At 37.8% G+C, this 19,105-nt stretch overlaps 1 protein-coding gene across 3 annotated transcripts in view; it reads left to right on the forward strand.

Moving 5' to 3' along the window:
* The window catches only part of TOX3 (TOX high mobility group box family member 3), an 85,975-nt gene that overhangs the window by 42,268 nt on the left and 24,602 nt on the right, over nucleotides 1-19,105 (forward strand). For 2 of the 3 annotated variants that reach the window (XM_084644424.1, XM_084644423.1), the window contains exon 2: nucleotides 17,555-17,620. The exons of the other annotated variant lie outside the window; for it this stretch is intronic. In XM_084644424.1, the coding sequence (XP_084500550.1) occupies nucleotides 17,555-17,620 (66 nt within the window). The remainder of the gene's footprint in view (nucleotides 1-17,554; nucleotides 17,621-19,105) is intronic. 3 annotated transcript variants of the gene reach the window in all.

The following is a 19,105-nucleotide window of genomic DNA, read 5'->3' on the forward strand; positions in this document are numbered from 1 at the left end:
TTGACACATTATTTATATTGTACAAGGAGCCTAGCTGTTTGTGGAGCAGGTGTTTTGTTAAGTGCAATGCAAACATCCTAGCCATATGTTTCTATAATTTAAATTAATTTGGTACAGTCATACTGTTAATCTTTAGTGACTTGTTGATTGGCATTTTGCAGACATATTTCTGGAAGGCACCCAATACCATTTTCTGCAGTCTTTCTGGCAGTAGCAGAGAGCAACATTTCCACAAATTGGAATCTTGTACCGCACTGGGAAGTGAGCCAAGATTTAAATTAGACAATAACCTCTGCTCTGTATATAGCTTCTATTCTTCAGCTGTAGGGAGAGTGATTTGTTTAATACAGTCTGCTCTGTAGCATATAATAGACTGATATATGAGTTGCTCCTTGGCAATGTGTGTTTCTTAAATTTATATAGATTGAACAACTGGTTGGTAATGTACTTAGTTACAGTTGTGCAAACAATAACTATTAGCAGGGCAAAGCAGGCCTGGAAAAACTGCATGTGGAGAGTGTTTATTATTAAGGATTCTGCAGAACTGTTGAATTTCAGAACAATCCCTCTTCAGGTGAAGAGGAAGCTATTTCATAAACTTGAGTATTGTATGTTACTTTAGAAAAGCAGCAAGAAAAGTTTTATATCATAATTTGGTGTTTCTTATGATTTGTGTCTATAAATATTGACTTTGGAACCTAATGTTCCTCAAAAATTAAATTTATCATCAATCTGTATTTACAGCTACGTAATTAGATTGCGGTTCTTTTCGGTTTTCCCTTTTTGTCCCCCCCCCACCCCTTTGCATGTTAAAATGTATTACTGACAATTGATCTCCATGGATGCAAAGAATTCTTTTCTTTCCAAACAGCAAGATTCTTTTTTTTAAAGGGGAGCTCTTTACATCAAATCAGTTCATGTTTATTTAAAAGCTTAAAATCTTTAGACCAAATCTCACTTTTTGTCCAAGACAAAATTGATTTTGCTAACAAAAATGTGTGGATCTGAGAGAGAATATTCAGAAATATGCAAACATAGCAGAGAGAGAAATCTGTTTGAGCGCCTGAACAAAGCAATCACATTTTTACCATTGAAAGTTTATTAAGTCTTAGTGTGAACATTTCTGAACAAAACAGTCAGCTGCTTTTAGTAAAATACTTTTTTTTGTAGAAAGGGGGTACATTTGCTGCCAGCTCTACCATTTAAAAATTAAAAGCACACTGTAAATATTGAACAATACAGAGGTATCTTTCATAACAGTTTATGGTACGCTGCACATTCTGGATGGATTCCAAGCAGTAGTTAGTAAAAATTACATGCCAGTCAAAATTATTATTGCAAGTATAACCTGTTATAATGCAGTATTTTATCTGAAAGTTTCAACTTGATATAAGCCAGATCTTTTTCTTTAAACTCCTACATGTATAATTCTGCTTGTACTAATCTTAATTCCCTCCCATAGGCTCATTGGAAGAGTAGTATAGTGAAGCATAAACTATCTGGCAGTTGTATACATTTTAACCAGGGCTGCTGCTGATGTTCCGTGTATGGTACATGCAGTTTATTCCTTAGTCAGGGAAGACTGCTATACAGACTAATGGCAAGATATCAAAAGTGCTCATCTAACATTTAAAGAAATGAGGGTCAGATTTTCAGAAGAGTTCAGCATCTGACTTCTTAAAAATCTGGCTGGTTATGCTGGTCCCTAACTGGAAGCTGAGGGTTTTTTTGAAAATACGGTTCTGAAGGGACATCTGACCCATTGAAGTCAATGGATGTTTTGCTATTGACTGTCAGTGAGGCCAGGATTTCAACTCAGGTATCCGCTACCATGTGGCACAAATGTACTACTGTGTACGACCTTTCCTTGCATGCTATAGATGCATTTAAAAAAATCTCTTTCCTCATTGCTGGTGCTTGTTTAACATTGTGAATGTTGACAACAATATTTCGATGACCAAATAAGCTATGTGAAGAAACAGTATTGTAAGTCCTTTATGCTTTAGAGCAGCACTGTACAAATGTATTGGGCTTGACTGCCCTTGTAGTTTTGGAGGAATACATGTGTTTCTCATCTCTTGTGAAATTTCATCATTGAGATCCTAATAATAGAAGTCTTTTAAAGAGGCTGAACTACTGTGGGCCTAACAAGCTGAGCTCAGAAAATGCCCACACTGTAGCACTGAAGAAAACAGATTGGTACAGAGCAGCAACACCTAGAGCCAATGATGTGACTGAGACTTCAGAGGTAATGGAGAAGGCCAACAAAGCGCCCATCTTACCTGAAGCTAACCTTTGTAGAAGGCAAGTCTGCAGAGGGGAAACATGATAGCTCACACTCAAGCCTTCCATAGGAACATAAGACTTCGCGACTCCAGAAAAAATCTGTAGTTCAGCTAATCTGTTTCTGAAGAATCCTGTATTGGCTACTGCTATTTGAAAGGAATGTAAATATCATTGACGCGTGTGAGGCGTGACACCACCTTTTAGTTAAATCATATAATGGAGTAGGAATTTCTTCCTGTGGTCAGAAGATGATCTGTTTGTACCCTAAGCATGAAAAGTGGTAGCTCTTTTACTATTTTTGGTATCAAATAGCATAGCTGCAAATGATATTCCCGTAATACAATACTGCTACAAATATGATATTTGATGTGTAAATCAAAGATTATTACTTAATCCATGTGGGCAAATGGCCTCTTTCTTCACCACTAGCACTACTTGCAGGTGTTTTATTCAGGTTTTTCTTTATTACTCCTTATTTTCCTGCCCGGCCTTGCACAAAAGGTTGCTTGCAGTTTGATTTTCTATGAGTTCCTTTTTTCTTCTGAGTCGCTTTGAAACCAACCCTGTAATATATTACCATTATCAGATTCCCTTGATGATTTATTTGTCCTAGCAGCCCTTATGAAATTGAGAACTTGTTTCTTCCTCCTCTTTCTCTTAATACTAGCTGTTACAGTCACTCTGTACTTAATGGAGAAGAGGGAGGAAAAGCTCTTATATAAAAGCATTTTCATGGATGGCCAGTTTTGCTGTTTTAAGAGTGTTGTCTGAAATCTCTGCAAGTCTGAAGTAATGATGCAGGTTTTCAGTTGATGATGCAAGATAAAGAACCAGGAGAAAATAATATGAGGTCACTTCTATGGAAGAATGTTTCAGCCTTTTTTTTTTTTTTTTTTTTTAACTTCAGACCAGCCCGAAGCCTCAAGTAGAGATTTGGGTGAGTGGAGAGGCTCTGCCCTTGGGGAATACTCACAATTTTCTTATCCAAATCTTGGGCCAAAAATCCCAATAAAAACACTTAATCTTTATGCACCTCTAGAAGGAAGTGCCCTTTCCCTTAGGATTAAATAGTCAAAGATATATACTTTGGCCAGGGTTTACTAGGTCTTATATTGCTTTTCCTATATTAGAAACCAAGTGTAGCAAAGAAGATAGTTATATGGATTATCTTTTAAAACTTTAATATTTGAAAACCTCTTCACTGAGGCAAGGTTCTCAGCCTGGACTTTGTCTGTCAGCTTCTTGTACAACCACTTCTCTGACTTCTTCCATGTGGCCCTCTGTGCATGATATGACCTCCCTGATCTCATCTGCAAAGCTACGACACAGTCCACATTTAAGACCCTCTTAAAGGCCCACTTCTGCCTTGTTGCCTATAGCAAATCAGATAGACTTACATATAAATGGGTTGCTGATGCTCCCCTTCCAATACCCTCTGTCTGTGTGTCTTTTCTTAAGCTTATGAACTCCTTGGAGCATCATTCTTGAATATTTGCAAAGCATCTAGCACATAGTGGGTGCTATTGTAAACAAACGTATAATAATATTGAGAGGGAAAGTTTCCCCAAACCCATGGAGAGATATTATGAGGGGGTGGAAGACCCAGGTGAAAAGGTCCCCCATTTTCCTGGAATCATTTTGGGTGGAGGGTTCTAACTCTGGTGGTGGTCTGCCCATCTGTCTGCAGTGTGTTTGTTGTAGGGCCAAAATCATAGTGCTGAGAGCTACCATCACTATGTTACTAGATGCAGGCTTGTATACAACGAAGTAGAATTAATATAAGATTTAAAAAGTAAAATAAAATTTGCTGATTTTTCATTTGATACTGAACAGTGTTTACTAAAATGGAGACTATGCCATCACAGAAAAAAATTAAAGGAACTGTCATGTCAACGTAACTAAGAAATGAGCGATTTAATATTGCCTTCATCTACTGTATTTAGCCAAAAAGTGGCTCGACTCATCTTCCATTATGATCACTATAAAGTACTATATGTGCTTCACTCTTTTTGTCAATTTTACATTTAAAACTTGATCTCATGTGTTACTGTGTAGTACAGTTAAATCACAGTCCAGAATGGAATTTACAGGTTTTGCTGAAGTGAGTGAAATTCGATTTAAGATTCTAAGAAAATCTACTTATAGACCAATTGCAGAATAATCACATCACTTTAAATTCATGTGAGAAAATGTTACGGTAATCCTGAATGTAGTGGGATAAAACCATTTCTTGGGATTCTAAGAATAAAATGCTGTCATTATGTTAAGAAATACTTAGATTCAGTACTTAGACAGCTTATATAAAATGCTAAAATAAATGAGACACCTGATTAATTCCTCGATTGTATTAACTTAGTGCCTTGAAGATGAAGGCCAAACACCAAAAGTTCATATGATGATGATGATGATTGATTCTATATTTTACGGTATCGCTTTTTTTTAGGAACTGTCTCTAAGTTACAGCCAGACCAATTAAAAATAAACAGTTGAAACAAAGTGTATTTAAAGGAAATGAAGAATAAAGGGTAAATTGATCTGCTCTGCTTGTGCTGGCCAATAAGAGGAGGACCATGGAAAGGGGAGCAAGACCAAGCAGACTTCGAAGCAGAGATCTGGTGACACCACTGCATGATTTCTGTCCTTTCCGGAGAAGGCACAACCTCAGTTGGAGTAGCCTTACAGCCAGTAGGCCAAATCCAACTCCCATTAAAATCTCGTAAAAGACTGCCATCGACTTTATGGTGATTTGCATTGGGCCTGATGGCCTCACAAAGGAAAGGGGTAGGCAATCCCAGAGTTAGATCCACAGAGTTGTGCTTGGCCTTTGCTGCAGGTTGTTGTGTTCCATAGAAGTTGAAAGCCACATCCATTCTGTGAGGCTGCAAGTCCTTCTTCATTGAGAAACCTTGCAGAGGTTGGAGTAAATAATTTCTGCTCTCCTGTAGGTGGCTCTGTGGGGAGGGAACAATACGGCTCTATCCTTGCTTGTGTGCTTTAGAGAAGTTACAGGGAAAAATGTAATTTAACTTCTTCCTGCCCCTGGACCTCATCAGGAATGAAATTTTATATCTCATTTGAGCTATATCTTGGTAACAGATTTTAGATAAATAAATCAATATTACTGTTAAATAGAGAGAACAAATGAAACCTATAAGATTATCTGTTTGGTAAAAAGCTTTCCCTGTGGGAATCCTGGCAAACCTAAAGTCATAGAAAAATGTATGTAATCAAGATGTTTTGCCATGTGAGCAAAGGCCTTCTGTTGTTTTGCTGTATGTTCCCTTCGTTGACATACAGTCAGACTGATTCCAACAGGCAAACAAGCACTCGTGGGATTCATCATTAAAAGAAGTTTCACAACTCATCAGTGAAAAATCTCTGAAAAGTAAAATTAAGCTAAAATTAACAAAGCAGTGAAAACATTAAAAACACAATTCTCAAGTTTTAATATTTTTTTTAAATGTATTGTCTCTTTTACTGTGGGTTGTGTGTCTGTGTGTGGTTATCTCAGCATTTGATCTTGAAAGTGTTTTAAGCCTCAGGTGGCAATAGGGTGTGATGACAGTGACTGTAGATCTTGTTGAGATAATTTTTACATGGAACATAGAGTACCTAGTCTAGTTAAGTTTAATATTTGTATTAACCTCTGAAAGAAAAATATACATAATGTGCTATTAAGTGTGTGTGTGTGTGGGGGGGGGGTGTATAGGGAGGTGCAGATACACTCTCACAAAAACATAGTGCCTGATTCTTTACTCTGTTACACCAGCTTTACATCTGTATAGCTCTTCAGAAGTCAGTGGAGAAAACTGGTGCTATAAAATAGAGTCAGGTGCAGAATACAAACATATTAGATGGTAAATTGGAGCGCTCTGAACATTTGACAACAAATGGAAAATAAAGGTTTTATCTACGTGATAATCTTTAGGTCAACTTTGGAATGAAGTAAATTAATTTAATGACAGTTAGTTTATATAATCAAATTCTATTTCTTCACTTATTAGATTTAATAATTTTATTCACACAGCTGTGTGATGTACAGTGCTGCACAAATCAGCATAAGAGGCCCATAATAGAACATTCTGTATTACTTCCAGTGCAAGCCAAACAAAACTATCATACTGTATGTCTTTATAGAAAGTAACTTATTTCTAGAGGAAGTAATTTTTATAGACTGTATACTTCTTAAAGGAACTAAACATGGCTATAATTTGAGACCATTAAATATTCCTCATTTTACTGTTCCAAGAGTAGAACAGTCCCATACTTGGCAAAATATCATTAAGTTACTGCTGCTGGCCATGGAATTTGCTGAAGAAGGATTTCATATTAAATGGTTTGGCTGGAATTGGAGAGATTGTCAAGGTTTTTTTTTTTATTATTGTTGAAGATTTTACTTGCTGGCTAAAGGCATTTAAAATTAATTTTAAATATATTCACTTTAATTGCTTGTTGAAAACTTTTAAATCTTCAGATCTGCAAACAGTATGTTTGATAGAGACTGGGAATGTATGAATACAATTTAGTTTACCACTGTCATCTTCAGGACGTTGCAAAAAATTATTTTGTCTCAATGAGATTTTCTTCCTTTGTTATTTTTTAAAAAACAAACCAATGTACAAAATATAGGTTGCGGTACTACAAACACATATGCACATGCTCTGCTTTAAAATTGGAGTAGTCCCACTGAAGTCAAGTGAAGTAATTTTTAAAACTATAGTTCTGCATAAGATCTTGATCCTTCAAACACTCATACATATGCTTAACATTAATGAACAATTGATGGGACTACTCGCCTGCTTAAAGTTGAGCATGTGCAAATGTGATTGCAGAATTGGGAGTTGGGGGGGGTTAGGTAATGCTGTAATTTATTTTAAGATTCTGCTTGCCTGGTGGCTTATCACTGGCAGATCACTGGCATAGTTTCAGTCAAAGTAAGATCTGGGCAAAATGGAGTTTCCCATTGACTTCAGCATTTCACTCCTGATTTTTAAGCAGTGGAGGAGTAATCAAGTTGCAAATATATCACCTGAGGGAACTCTGTATGTGGCTGGCTGGTAGTATCAGACTTGGATATTAACTTCTTTGGGCCAAAATACCTTTAGAGTAGATTCTGGTATAAACTGTCATCTTTTTACAAGGTTCTCTAAAGCCTTCCTGTGGGAAATTTGTGGGCATATGCAAATAGGAAATGAATGTGCTTGCAGAAGAAAATGTATTATTCTGTTTTTTAACATGTATTTTTAATGATAATATGTCTCACAAAGTTAGAATTAAACTATTTTCACCATACTGTGCCTTTGTGGATCTCTGAGGTAAATTGCATTGTATGAACTTTTGAAATATATGTAGAAATGCAAGAAGGATGAACTAGTAAGTATACCATAACTTGCATCTTGACCAATGACCTAGTACTTCATGCAGATACACACAAATGCTTACTTTTGATTACATGTGATTTTTACTAAACCCAGAGGGCTGTTAACCATTGCACAATAATTCCAACATCCCTTCCTCACCACATTGTATGCCCTGCCTGACTTCTTCAGACTCCAACAGAACACCAGAGGGTTATTTCTCATCTAACCCTCTTACATTCTGAACATCCAAGTTTCTCCATGTTGAGCTGCTGTGGCTTGTCTACTGTTATACCCATTACCCATAGCCTTTACTGTAATTTACAATTTACTTATTTCAGAAGTTTTTCTATCTTGCAAGACAAAGTACTGAGATTTGCAGGGTCCCCAAGCAGCCACAATACCCAGAGCATCATTTTGGATTCACTCTGAGATGGAATTGACATTCCCTTTGATTTATTTATTTTTTTTAAAGGATTTGGGCCAGATTTTGAACTCGGTTACAATAGTGTAAATCCCAAGTAACTCCACTGAAGACAATGGATTTACTCTAGATTTACATCAGTGAACCTGAGAGCCGAATATGTCTCTTCATTTTTAATTGCAAAAGTAAAATGAAATAATTTGCAATATAACCTAAAGTTTCTGAAGCATTTAAATGGTTGTGGAGACTTACTCTTTCAGATCATCTAAAGAGCCCTCCCTGTGTTCCTTGATTCATGGGTCCAGGAGCTATATGTCCACTATACTTAAAGCGAAGGCACTACCAGAAAAAAATGAGATGGATATGTTGTAACTGTTGGTGAATTATTTTGCATTGCAGTTGTGTGAACTGAAGAAGTAAGTAGTTTTTCATGATGGGAACAAATAATATTTGCTTTATAATTTTCTGTAGTAGTTAATTACGACATTGCTGTTTGTAGATGTTAGTTGATCAAAACCTCCTCCCATTCTTCACACTTTGTTGTCAGAATGATTTTAATGTATATTGTGGTGTTTGAAGTAATCAGGCTGAAGTAGCATTAGTCCAGCTTCTCATCTTTTAATTACAGACCGTTTATTGTCTATGCTGTCCCACTTTCTGCATGGCTCCCCACCAGCTAGCTAGATTTAGCAATCTCCATTAATTTAATTTGGCATTTCATTCAATCAGACAGGCTGTGAACATGATGATTTTTATTTTTTTTTAAATAACACAATGCTCATTCTTAATTGATGTCCTTATCAGACATTGTATTTGCCAGAGCTGTAATTATTGGTCAGGCAGCAAAATCAAATCTGCCCAAATGCAGTGAAGATGTTCTCTAGTGGAATTATGAAGATACAGTACTTAGACCTGCAAAGTAATTTAGTTCTGGTCTGTAATTACATCTTTTGGGATCATTATCTTTTTTTTATTATTATTATTATTCATAAAGATGGTATAGACTCTCAGGAATTAATTTGCCAAAATGAAGATAGAGCTGAGATCTCTGCCATAATAATAATTATATATAATATCTACTTCCACAAACATACATATATTTGTGCAAGTAGATATTTTTCTACATGGAATGAATATATATAATGGTCATATTTAGTAGATACAATAATTATAATGTATCTACTTGCACAAATATACATATTCTTGTGCAAGTAGAGAAATATATATAATTTAATTAATGGCCACATTTTAAAAATATGGCTTCTAACTTTATTTTAGAGATTGCCATTTTATAGGAGCAATGAAATGAGAGCACAAATGATAGAATGTGGATGTCTGTCTACCTAAAATGCAATACAATATTTGGCCCTAAATATTTATTTTTGATATTTATTTACTAATAATTATGAAGGCACAGGTGGTTGCATTAGTTAAATATGAGTTCTATTTTCACCTAAATAAGGGATTCAGCATATCTGTTTGGTAAGAGAAGTATGGCATATCCTCCTCAAACTTACAGTACTTTGAGTACAGAATTATAAACTTTTCTTCAAGTGGCATAAATACGTTTTTTTCCCAATTCACGATATGTTCTGTTAGTATGGTACCAGTGGGCCCATTCATTGTCTTGACATACTGTGATGTGGTTTTTGGGGTTTTTTTTGGTTTTTTTTTTGTTTTTTACTGTGGTATGATTTCAGTACATCTTTGCCGCCTATTCTTATTGCCAGATTTTGTTTTGTTCTTGGTTGGAACAAAAGCTTCTCCTTTTGTTCCTTGTGTTTGCCTGGTTAGTCTATACTAACAAGAGGAGTTTGATTGGGAATATATAATAGATTTGCTTGGTGAGTCAGGTTTCACAGTTGAGGGTAAAAGTACTATGACTATAAAAATTGTTGTTTGTGTTCGATAGAAGACGTTTGGGCAACATTTTCAAAGGCGCCTGAGTAGTATAGTGGCTGAAATCTATTGAAAGTCCATTGGACTTAGACTCTTAAGTCACCTGAAAGCACTCTGATGCAGACATAGCGGCAAAATGAGGACAGACACATGCGTGGAATTAAGTGGCAGGTTGCAACTTTTATTAAACTTTAACACGGGAGGGGCACTACCTGCCCATCACTCACACTCTCCTCTACCAAGCATTTAGTTGGTTCCCATGCCAGGGTTACAGGGATCATGACCAGAAAATCCATAACTTGGGATAGGCTCTCCTCAGCCTATGCTCCAGGACTCATCTGTCTCTGAGCCCTAGTACCCTCCCCCCTGGCCAGGGGAACAGGGGGTGCAGAAGGATGGGGATCTCAGCCCGCGAGGGTCACAAGTCTAATCTCAGCCTGCGAAGGCCACAAGGTCTCACCCTATCCCATGAGCCCAAGGCCTATCACCAAAATCCCAGATCTTTTATCAGTTTTATCATCAGAACTGTTCATTTTATCCTCTTAACTGCCCTGGAAACTGGCTGCAAGTTGCAATGAATAAACAACTCAACCCAAGTACCTGTGTTAGGCACTAAACGTGTTCCTACCTAACCTGCTGTGGTTTGAAGATGCTGTGAGGAAGGCAAAAAACTCCTTGTCCTCTGCCAATTGGCCCATGGGAGAACAAATTCTTTCTTGATCCCCCAAAGGGTTGAATGTCTAGACCTGCAGCATCTGTCAACTGGATTTCAATTCCTGGTTTGGGGTGATTAGTGTGAGGCCACTGGAACAGAACTGAAAGAGGCTCCATGTGGCCCCTGCTTCATGTTAAATCCTGGGAGCTGTGATATGCTGGCCAATCAACACCCTCCCTCCCAGCTGGCCGATGGGTGCCGGAGACTTTCAGGGTGGAAGAGCAAGTGTCTCCCTCCCTTGCTGCTGGGACTGTTCCCTTTCTCCGCAAGTTCCACTGAGGCAGGTGGGTGGCATTTTGAAAATTTTACCCATTTGTCTATCTTCAAGTTACTTACTGTATTTCTCTATCTGCTTCTTTCTAGTGTGAATACTAGGGATGAGTTATCTCAAGACTAAATGTTCATTTTTATTCACTAATTTTCAAACAGATTTATACTAGGGTTTTGGTAGTTAAAAGGATGGTGATGTGTACAGTTCGGTTATTTAAGAATTGCTACGTATTATGGGTAAAATCATTGACCTTAGTGGGACCAAGATTTCATCCTACGTATCTAAACTCTCCCATCTCACTCATAGTTAATGTTCTGAAAATCATGGGATATTTTAGAGCAAATTATTCTCCACCATATTTTTAATACTTTCAGATTTGAGGCTTATGGGTACAGCTGTGAAAATATGGTCACGTTTTTAGAACAGGGTATAATATAAAGTTGATTATGTACTGTCGCTTATATTTTACTTTCTGGAAATGTGTTTTGCCTCATCACTGCTACAGAAGAATAACACACTCTATAGCCCAAAATTTAATTTTTTGAGGAGGCTATGTTGGAGAGGAAGCCAGACTCTATGAACCTTTCACCTGTGATGTGTTCCTGACAGTATTGCCTCAGCTCCTGGTTTCATATGAATTCATGAGAATTTCAACTTTCATTTACCAAAAAAAAAAAAAAAAGTTTCTAGCACTCCTGGTTGCAGGGAACAGATTGAAAACCCTAAAGGCAAGTCTACCATAAAGGTTCAAAAACCAGAATACAAATAATCAGAATCTAAATTATTGTTATAAAATCTTGTGATTTTTAAGCTAACATCATGGTGTTTTGGGAGCTGATTCATGATTTGTGGGTATCTAAGGTTGGCAATACTGCAAGTTAAAGGTATAAGGGTTAAAAAGAAGGGGAAGGGTTGCACAATATTTAAAACCTAAGTCTGCTCCTTGGGTTGATTTGACTTTGTCCATTAGGACAAGCATGCAGGGTGGGAAAGAAACTTTAACCTAGTGATACTCAGACTTCAGTGGTTCAGGAGCCAAATTAGCGATCCACATCACCCAAAAGAGCCACAGTGGTGTGACTTAATTGTTTCACTTATTATAGCTTTCTTTCTTTCTTATTCTGACCCAGTATTATTTTTTCAACTACAGTAGTATAGTAAAAGCATCCTGACTGGTTAATAACTTAGATTGCTTAATAATTAAATCACACAGTGTTTTGATATCATTTGCTGTGAAGAGCTGCAGGAGACGCATTACAGAGCCACTTGCCGCTACTGAGCCTCAGTCTGAGTATCACCGCTTTAACCTAATATAGGAAAAATGTTTTTAAAAACTGCAATCTGTAGTGAGATTAGACATTTCAGTTCAAGCATTGTAATTGAAAGTATGTAATTGAGAAGACCAGCAATGGTGGTTTACTGGACTACAGAATGGCAATTACTTGGCTGCTTTGGATTGGCACTAAGAATGAGCTACAAGAGATTTCTTGCCATTCCCCAAAGTGAAAACAAACATACACCCCCCAATTAACCTTATGAGAGAGAGAAAAGGATGAAATCCTGCCCCCACTGAAGTCCAAGGCTATTTCACCCCAAGGACTGTTGTAATTTTAAAGACATAGGACCAAATAATGTAATTAGTTTTAATGCAAAGCTCCCACTCACTTGAATGGGCATTGCTTGGGCCCTAGCAAATTCACGGCCATGAAAAATGCCTCTCGGACTGTGAAATCTGGTCCTTTGTGTGTTTTTTACCCTATACTATACAGATTTCACAGGAGAGACCAGCGTTTCTCAAACTGGGAATCTTGACCCAAAAGGGAGTTGCAGGGGGGAGGTTGGAAGGTTATTTTAGGGGCGTCGCAGAATTGCCAGCCTTACTTCTGAGCTGCCTTCAGAGCTGAGTGGCTGGAGCGTGGCGGCTGCTGACTGAGGACCCAGCTCTGTAGGCAGTAGCGCAGAAGTAAAGATGGCAATACCATACCAGGCCATCCTTACTTCTGCACTGCTGTTGGTGGTAGCTCTGCCTTCAGAGTTGGGCTCCCAGCCAGCAGCCGCCGCTCTCCAGCTGCCCGGCTCTGAAGGCAGTCACCGCCAGCAATAGCACAGAAGTAAGGGTAGCAGTATTGCACCCCCCCACACACACACAGACACACACAATAACCTTGCCACCTCCCCCCAACTCCTTTTTGGGTCAGGACCCTTACAATTAGAACAACGTGAAATTTCAAATGTAGATAGCTGAAATAATGACATTTATGATTTTTTACATCGTATGACCGTGAAATTGACCTAAATGGCCTGTGAATTTGAGAGGGTCCTAGGCATTGCACATGCAGAATGAATGAATGAGATGATCTACAGTTTGTTCAAAATATCTTACCTGCTTTTCTTATTTCAATGCATTGCAGAACATGAGGGTGCATATACAGTTTCTTTTGCTCCATCAAAATATGGTGTGCATATATAAAAGCGAGACCGGGTGCAAATCTTAGTCAGTATTGGAACTGGACTTTGTGCAGTTCTTGAAATCAAACAAGCATGAGCCAATGGCTGAACACAGGACAGGCAGACAGTAAAACTTGTTCTGTTTTCAGTTGGACCGCAGACTTGCTTTGTGACCTGGGAAAGTCACTTATGGTTCCTCTGTTTCTGAATAACTGGGGATAACGCTGCATGTTCCTCCGGAAACTTTTATTCATTATTAGTTGTATAGTGCGTTGAGATTTTCAGGTGAAAGACGCCATATAGTACAAAGTATTACTGACTATTATTACTAAAAAAAGAAAAGGAGTACTTGTGGCACCTGGTAGTCTCTAAGGTGCCACAAGTACTCCTTTTCTTTTTGCGGATTTAGACTAACACGGCTGCTGCTCTGAAACCTATTATTACTAAGTAATTTTTAGAACAACACATAGGCCAACTCAAACAGTAAGGTATCAGGGCTAGATCCAGCAGCTGGATCCACCTTAATGCCCCAGTCAGTGAAATCAGTGAGGCGTCACAAGGGTTGCGCTCATGTGAATTAAATTGCAGGATCTAGCCCTCCTTTTGCACCCCTGTTCTCAAGTATGTGGATTACTGGTATATGTCAGTCTAGGCAAGTGAGTTCCCAGAAAATAAATGGAGATAGGTGTTGACTCATTTCACACAACAGGTTTGATTTGTCTGCCTATTCTAAATGAAATATTTTACTAAAATAGAATAGAACTCCTTGTTCTATTTAGAATGATTTATAACTGTTCCCAGATGATCATAAAGTGTTTCTAAATTAAAAGCCATTAATTATAGCCTTATATAGATACAAAAGATATGCAAGAAGTGCTTTGTAATTCCAGCTCTGCACTTCAGGTGAGAGCTTTTAAAATTACTTGGACCATTGGAGCCACCTGCTTGACTAACTGCTGAGGGCCCTGTGTTTCAGTACTCATCAGTGCATTGCGGTGTTAACATTGTTACTGATTTTTCTCATTTCTCCAGGGCAAATACTAATTAATGGATACAATTCACAGCTGATTAGCTGTAGTTTCTTCAGTAATTACATTCGCATACTAACTGTTCAGAAGAGGATTTCTAACCCAGTTCTTATTTCACTCTAAGCTTAATTTGTTTTTTGAATTGTTTAGGTCCTTAAGATAATAACCATTTTATTTTCCTGTGTCATTTGTGGTTACTATTAGATAATAAGTAAGTTTAATCTTTAAAATGCTCACTGATAAAACATAGTTTGTCTTAATGGATTTCTAATTCACAGACAAAGACCTACAATTAAATAATGTTGAAGTTGTGATACACGTTGGCAGCACAGATACTGCATTGTCTGAGGCTAGTTTCTGGAGTTCTTATAGAAAATGGGAGCTGCCATTCGCAATAACAGTAGCAAGTTAAAAATGTAGTTGCAGCCTTCACTTTGACTTCCCTTGTTTTCTCATTTTGTTCCATTGTCTTAACGACAGACAGACATAATTTTCAATCTGTGAATCGCATAAAATTGAGAAAAAAACAGTTGGCATTCAGATCTGCCTCAGCCTATGTTGTACTTAAGTATATGAAGACCAAGAAAACACATCATTCTATTTTTTTTTAAAGGTGTATATAGCCAAAACCAGGCCTGTTGTGAGCAGGTCCAACCTCAGGAAAGATATGCTCATTTATATAGTAGGGTTGAATTTGGCTCTGCCCAGTAGATAGTGATAAAATCACTCTCATGTACATGACTGTATTTAGATATTATTTTAATAAGTGATTTGTTTTGGTACTGTAGAAAAGAACAGCTCCTTTGGAGCCATTATAGTTTTTCATGTAAATCCTTCTTAGTTCTCGACTCACTGACATGAGAAATCTATCATGTCAGTCTCACTGCTGTGCATGAGTACTAAGTCTGTATGCTAAAAATCCACACAAGATCTTGGCCGGAAAAAATTCCGGTTAATATGCAATGGCTGACTCTAAAAACTAAGCCCCTGGGTGAATTTTATATTGACATCATCTTTAGCTATGTAGTTAGTTGTAGTTATGACACAGTATATGTATGCCATAAACACCAGTTTTACTTAGACTATATCCTAGATACGATTTGTGTATCGCTTCATATTTTGGTGTGGAGATTTTACTCTCTAATTTTGTAAGTTGCAGTTGATCTCTTGCTTTCCTTCTCCAGTTCTTCCCTTCTACAGTTCCTCCAGTTCTGTCTTCTACCCTGTTTCTAAAGTCTATCTCCAAGGGCGGGATCCAAAGGCCAGTGAAGTCAGTGGAAAGATATTCATTTTACTACAGTGGACTTTGATCAGATCCCAGTTCCCTTTACCCATCTTCCTTTTCTTCCCTTCTCCCAGTGCTGCTGGGAGTTTGGGGAAAGGTTCTTGTGTCTTTCAGGGAAATTAACCCTTTCAAGAAAAGACCCAGTTTTCTTCCCCCAATCCCATTCTCTGATGCTGCAGGTATGAGGGGCAAGGTCTGAAACCTCTTCATCACCAAGACCTCCAGGCAGTAAGTTGGACAAAGTACTGAGTGAGGGTGGAGGATATCCCTTTTCATTATGGATTCATCCCACTCTGGCAGCATTTTTGGATTATCTCATTTGGAGCAGACAATTGTGGGGGTGGCTGTGAAAATGAATATTTCCCCATCCTCACAAACTCATTGTAGAGCTCTGTAGTATCAAAAATGTCTATTTTTTAAAAAATCACTTCAAGTAAAATGCACTCAAGACTTTGCAAGACAAGGAAAAGACCCAAGGAAAGATTTATATTTGAGTTATAAAACTCAGAAAATAGGAGGTCAGGATAGAAATGCTGATGCAACCTTAACTCTCATGGTGTGAGAAGGTCATTTTAATGACAGTGTATAAAAAATTAATGTGTTCAGAGATTTCAGCAATCCCTTTTTTCACTCTTGCCCAAAATGCTATGTTAGGTATTAAATATTAGTTTACAACAACACTAATGAACGTAGATAACATACACAAATGTGGCGTAGGGACTCTTTCCTTTTTTGCTACCCTTTATTATATTTTTTTCACTATGCCTCATAGTAAATAGAACCTTAGAAACACAAAGGAGGTTTGAAACGCCATAGCTGCTTGTTTCAGCTGACAACACAAACACACCAATGGTATTTGTTCTTGAAAAGCAAAGCTTATGAAATGCCTGTGTGTGTATAAAGATAGTTACCAGTCTACCTATTTTCCTACAAACATCTGACTGCTGCCATTTAAGAGAGCCGTGCATGTAAATCACCAGTTAGCCACATCCTCTTTTCCATACTGGTCCCTAAAAAGAAGAAATATTTCTCTGATAGTCAACTGATGTTCATGATTCAGAGTTTGAAGGAAGGAAACTTGGGGGAGAGAAGCTCCATGAGGATACCCTTTGATTGTTCACATGTGTGGGAGGAAGAGGCCCTCAGTGGAATGGGCCACAGAGTTCACCACAAACCTGGCAGATCCCCAGCACAATTTCCCTATCCCTGCCCCCATTGGCTCCCTGGCAGTGTGACTCCACTAGAATGAGAACTGTGCAAAAGATTTCAAATTTTTGAATGGGTGGGAGGAGATGATGGAGACGTAAAAAAAAAAATCTTGCAGACTTCCTTCATTCTCCCTCCCCTCTTTCCTTTTTTAAATAGGCTCTAATTGAAACCCTGCTACTGGGGACTCCCCTAGCATTGGTTCCCCTCAGGACCTCCTGGGTGATGGGTGGGCCTTTGCAGAAACATAATAGAGTCTGGGGATGAATTATCTGTTTCTGAGAATGGACCTGTGACATGCTTGGTTGATAGAAGTGATTGTGCTGCAGAGTCAGCTGACCCCACCTTCCTCATGAGAAGGGGCAGATTCCAGGCACAGAGTGGACCCTTTCTGTGCAGAACTGGGGGACACAAATGATCCATACTAATTCAAGCAGCAATATAATAATCAAAATCTCCAGCTTGGTTGTGACTATAGCAGCTCCAAAAGAGCTTGTGCAGATTTACATCTTATCTTTTTTTCAGAAGGAGTTCTTTTCTCGGTAGTTGATGGGATAAAGAATATATTTTGACTGTATAGTCATAAAGGTTTATCATGGCATATATTAAAAGCCAAATATCTATTTTTCTTTCAGTTTGGAAACAATAACAACTACATGAACATGACGGAGGCAAATAATGCATTTCTTACTGCAAATGAGGTAGATGTTTTTCTTTTTATCTGTGTTCATATTCCGCTGTTTGCTTTGATAATTTAACAGACTTTCAACAGATGAAGAGTGAAGTGCTGAATTTGTATGTGTTTTATGGAGCACAAAATAAAGACTTTAATGAGAAAGAAAATAACCTGACAGCTCTCCATTACTACTCAATTTAGCTGTCCATAAGGCTGTTACTTACATAGCATGTCAATAGAAACAAATCTGCTTTGTGTATGAAAAAAATTATAAACAGAAGGAAACAAATAAAAGGCACAGTAGGTGTAGATTTTGAAAGCAAGCCTAGTAGAAGTCATTAGTAGCTAATATGCTAATTTCACTCATAGATACAAACATTTTAATTTGGGTTCTTAACACTCACATAAGTTAGAAAACAAAACAACTTAGTTGGCTGCAGTGTTTGTGTTGTGGGAACGAGGAACAGACTTTCAGCCAAGTTTTAGACATGGGCTTGGGAACAAGCCTTGGGTCTGAATTGATGGAGGCTGACAGATCATTGAGGTGATACGTTTGGCTGCTAGCTTGTAGGAGTGGGGCTAGTGAAGGGCTGTGTGCACCAACCACCATGTTTTTGCAGTTGTTTTTAGACCACAATCTTCTGTCAACCAGTTGTTTAGACTATCATTGCAGTAGTATTGACATCAGCTCTAGATGGAGCTGCCTTTTGGGTATAGCTGGAAAATAACAGCTATTGTTCCAATGAGGGTGGAAAGATAAAAAGGGCAAGATGTATTGCCTAAAAACCTATGGGCATGCATGTGTAATGTAGGAATATGGAGACAGAGGCAGAAACTGGTAGTAAGTAATATTTAATATGTACATAAGGTGTACATCATAAATCTCCCAAGGGTAAGGAAAGGTTAGAAAAATTGAGCAGCCTTGACCTTATTCATTGAAGGTGACAATTCTGTCATGACTGTGCTCGTTAGAGCCAAACAGAAAGTGGTATGGAACTCAGTGGCAAAGAAGGTGTTACAATAAAGTTGAAGGTTCAAATTAAGAGTAGTATTTAATGAATCATTTTTACAATGGCCACCATCTCTTTTTATCCAACAACACTGCTTAGGTAAGGGAATATTGTTTGGCACTGGCTCCAGGGTTGTTTGTGATAATGAACACAAACCCCATCTGTAATGACAACATGATGTTTCATTCTGTAGAATTTTTTTCCTACATTTGAATCAAACATTGATGAAAGCTCTGCTGCCAGCAGCTGTTCAGAGACAATTTAATTCCAGCTGTGATAATTCACCGTGTCAGACATTGGCTGTTATATGTTGATACAACAGTTCTCCAGATTTGCATTTTTATCAAAAGGAACAAATGTTTTGAACATTTCAGTACAGATGGCATTTAACCATGCACACACTTCTTAAAAATATATATATATATATAAGAAATAAATATTTGAAAAGTTAATAACTTAAAAAATACGATTTGGTAAGATAACCCCCAGAAATGTTATAT

Source organism: Lepidochelys olivacea (assembly GCF_965140295.1).
Source record: "Lepidochelys olivacea isolate rLepOli2 genome assembly, chromosome: 12".
NCBI classification, from domain to species: Eukaryota; Metazoa; Chordata; order Testudines; family Cheloniidae; genus Lepidochelys; species Lepidochelys olivacea.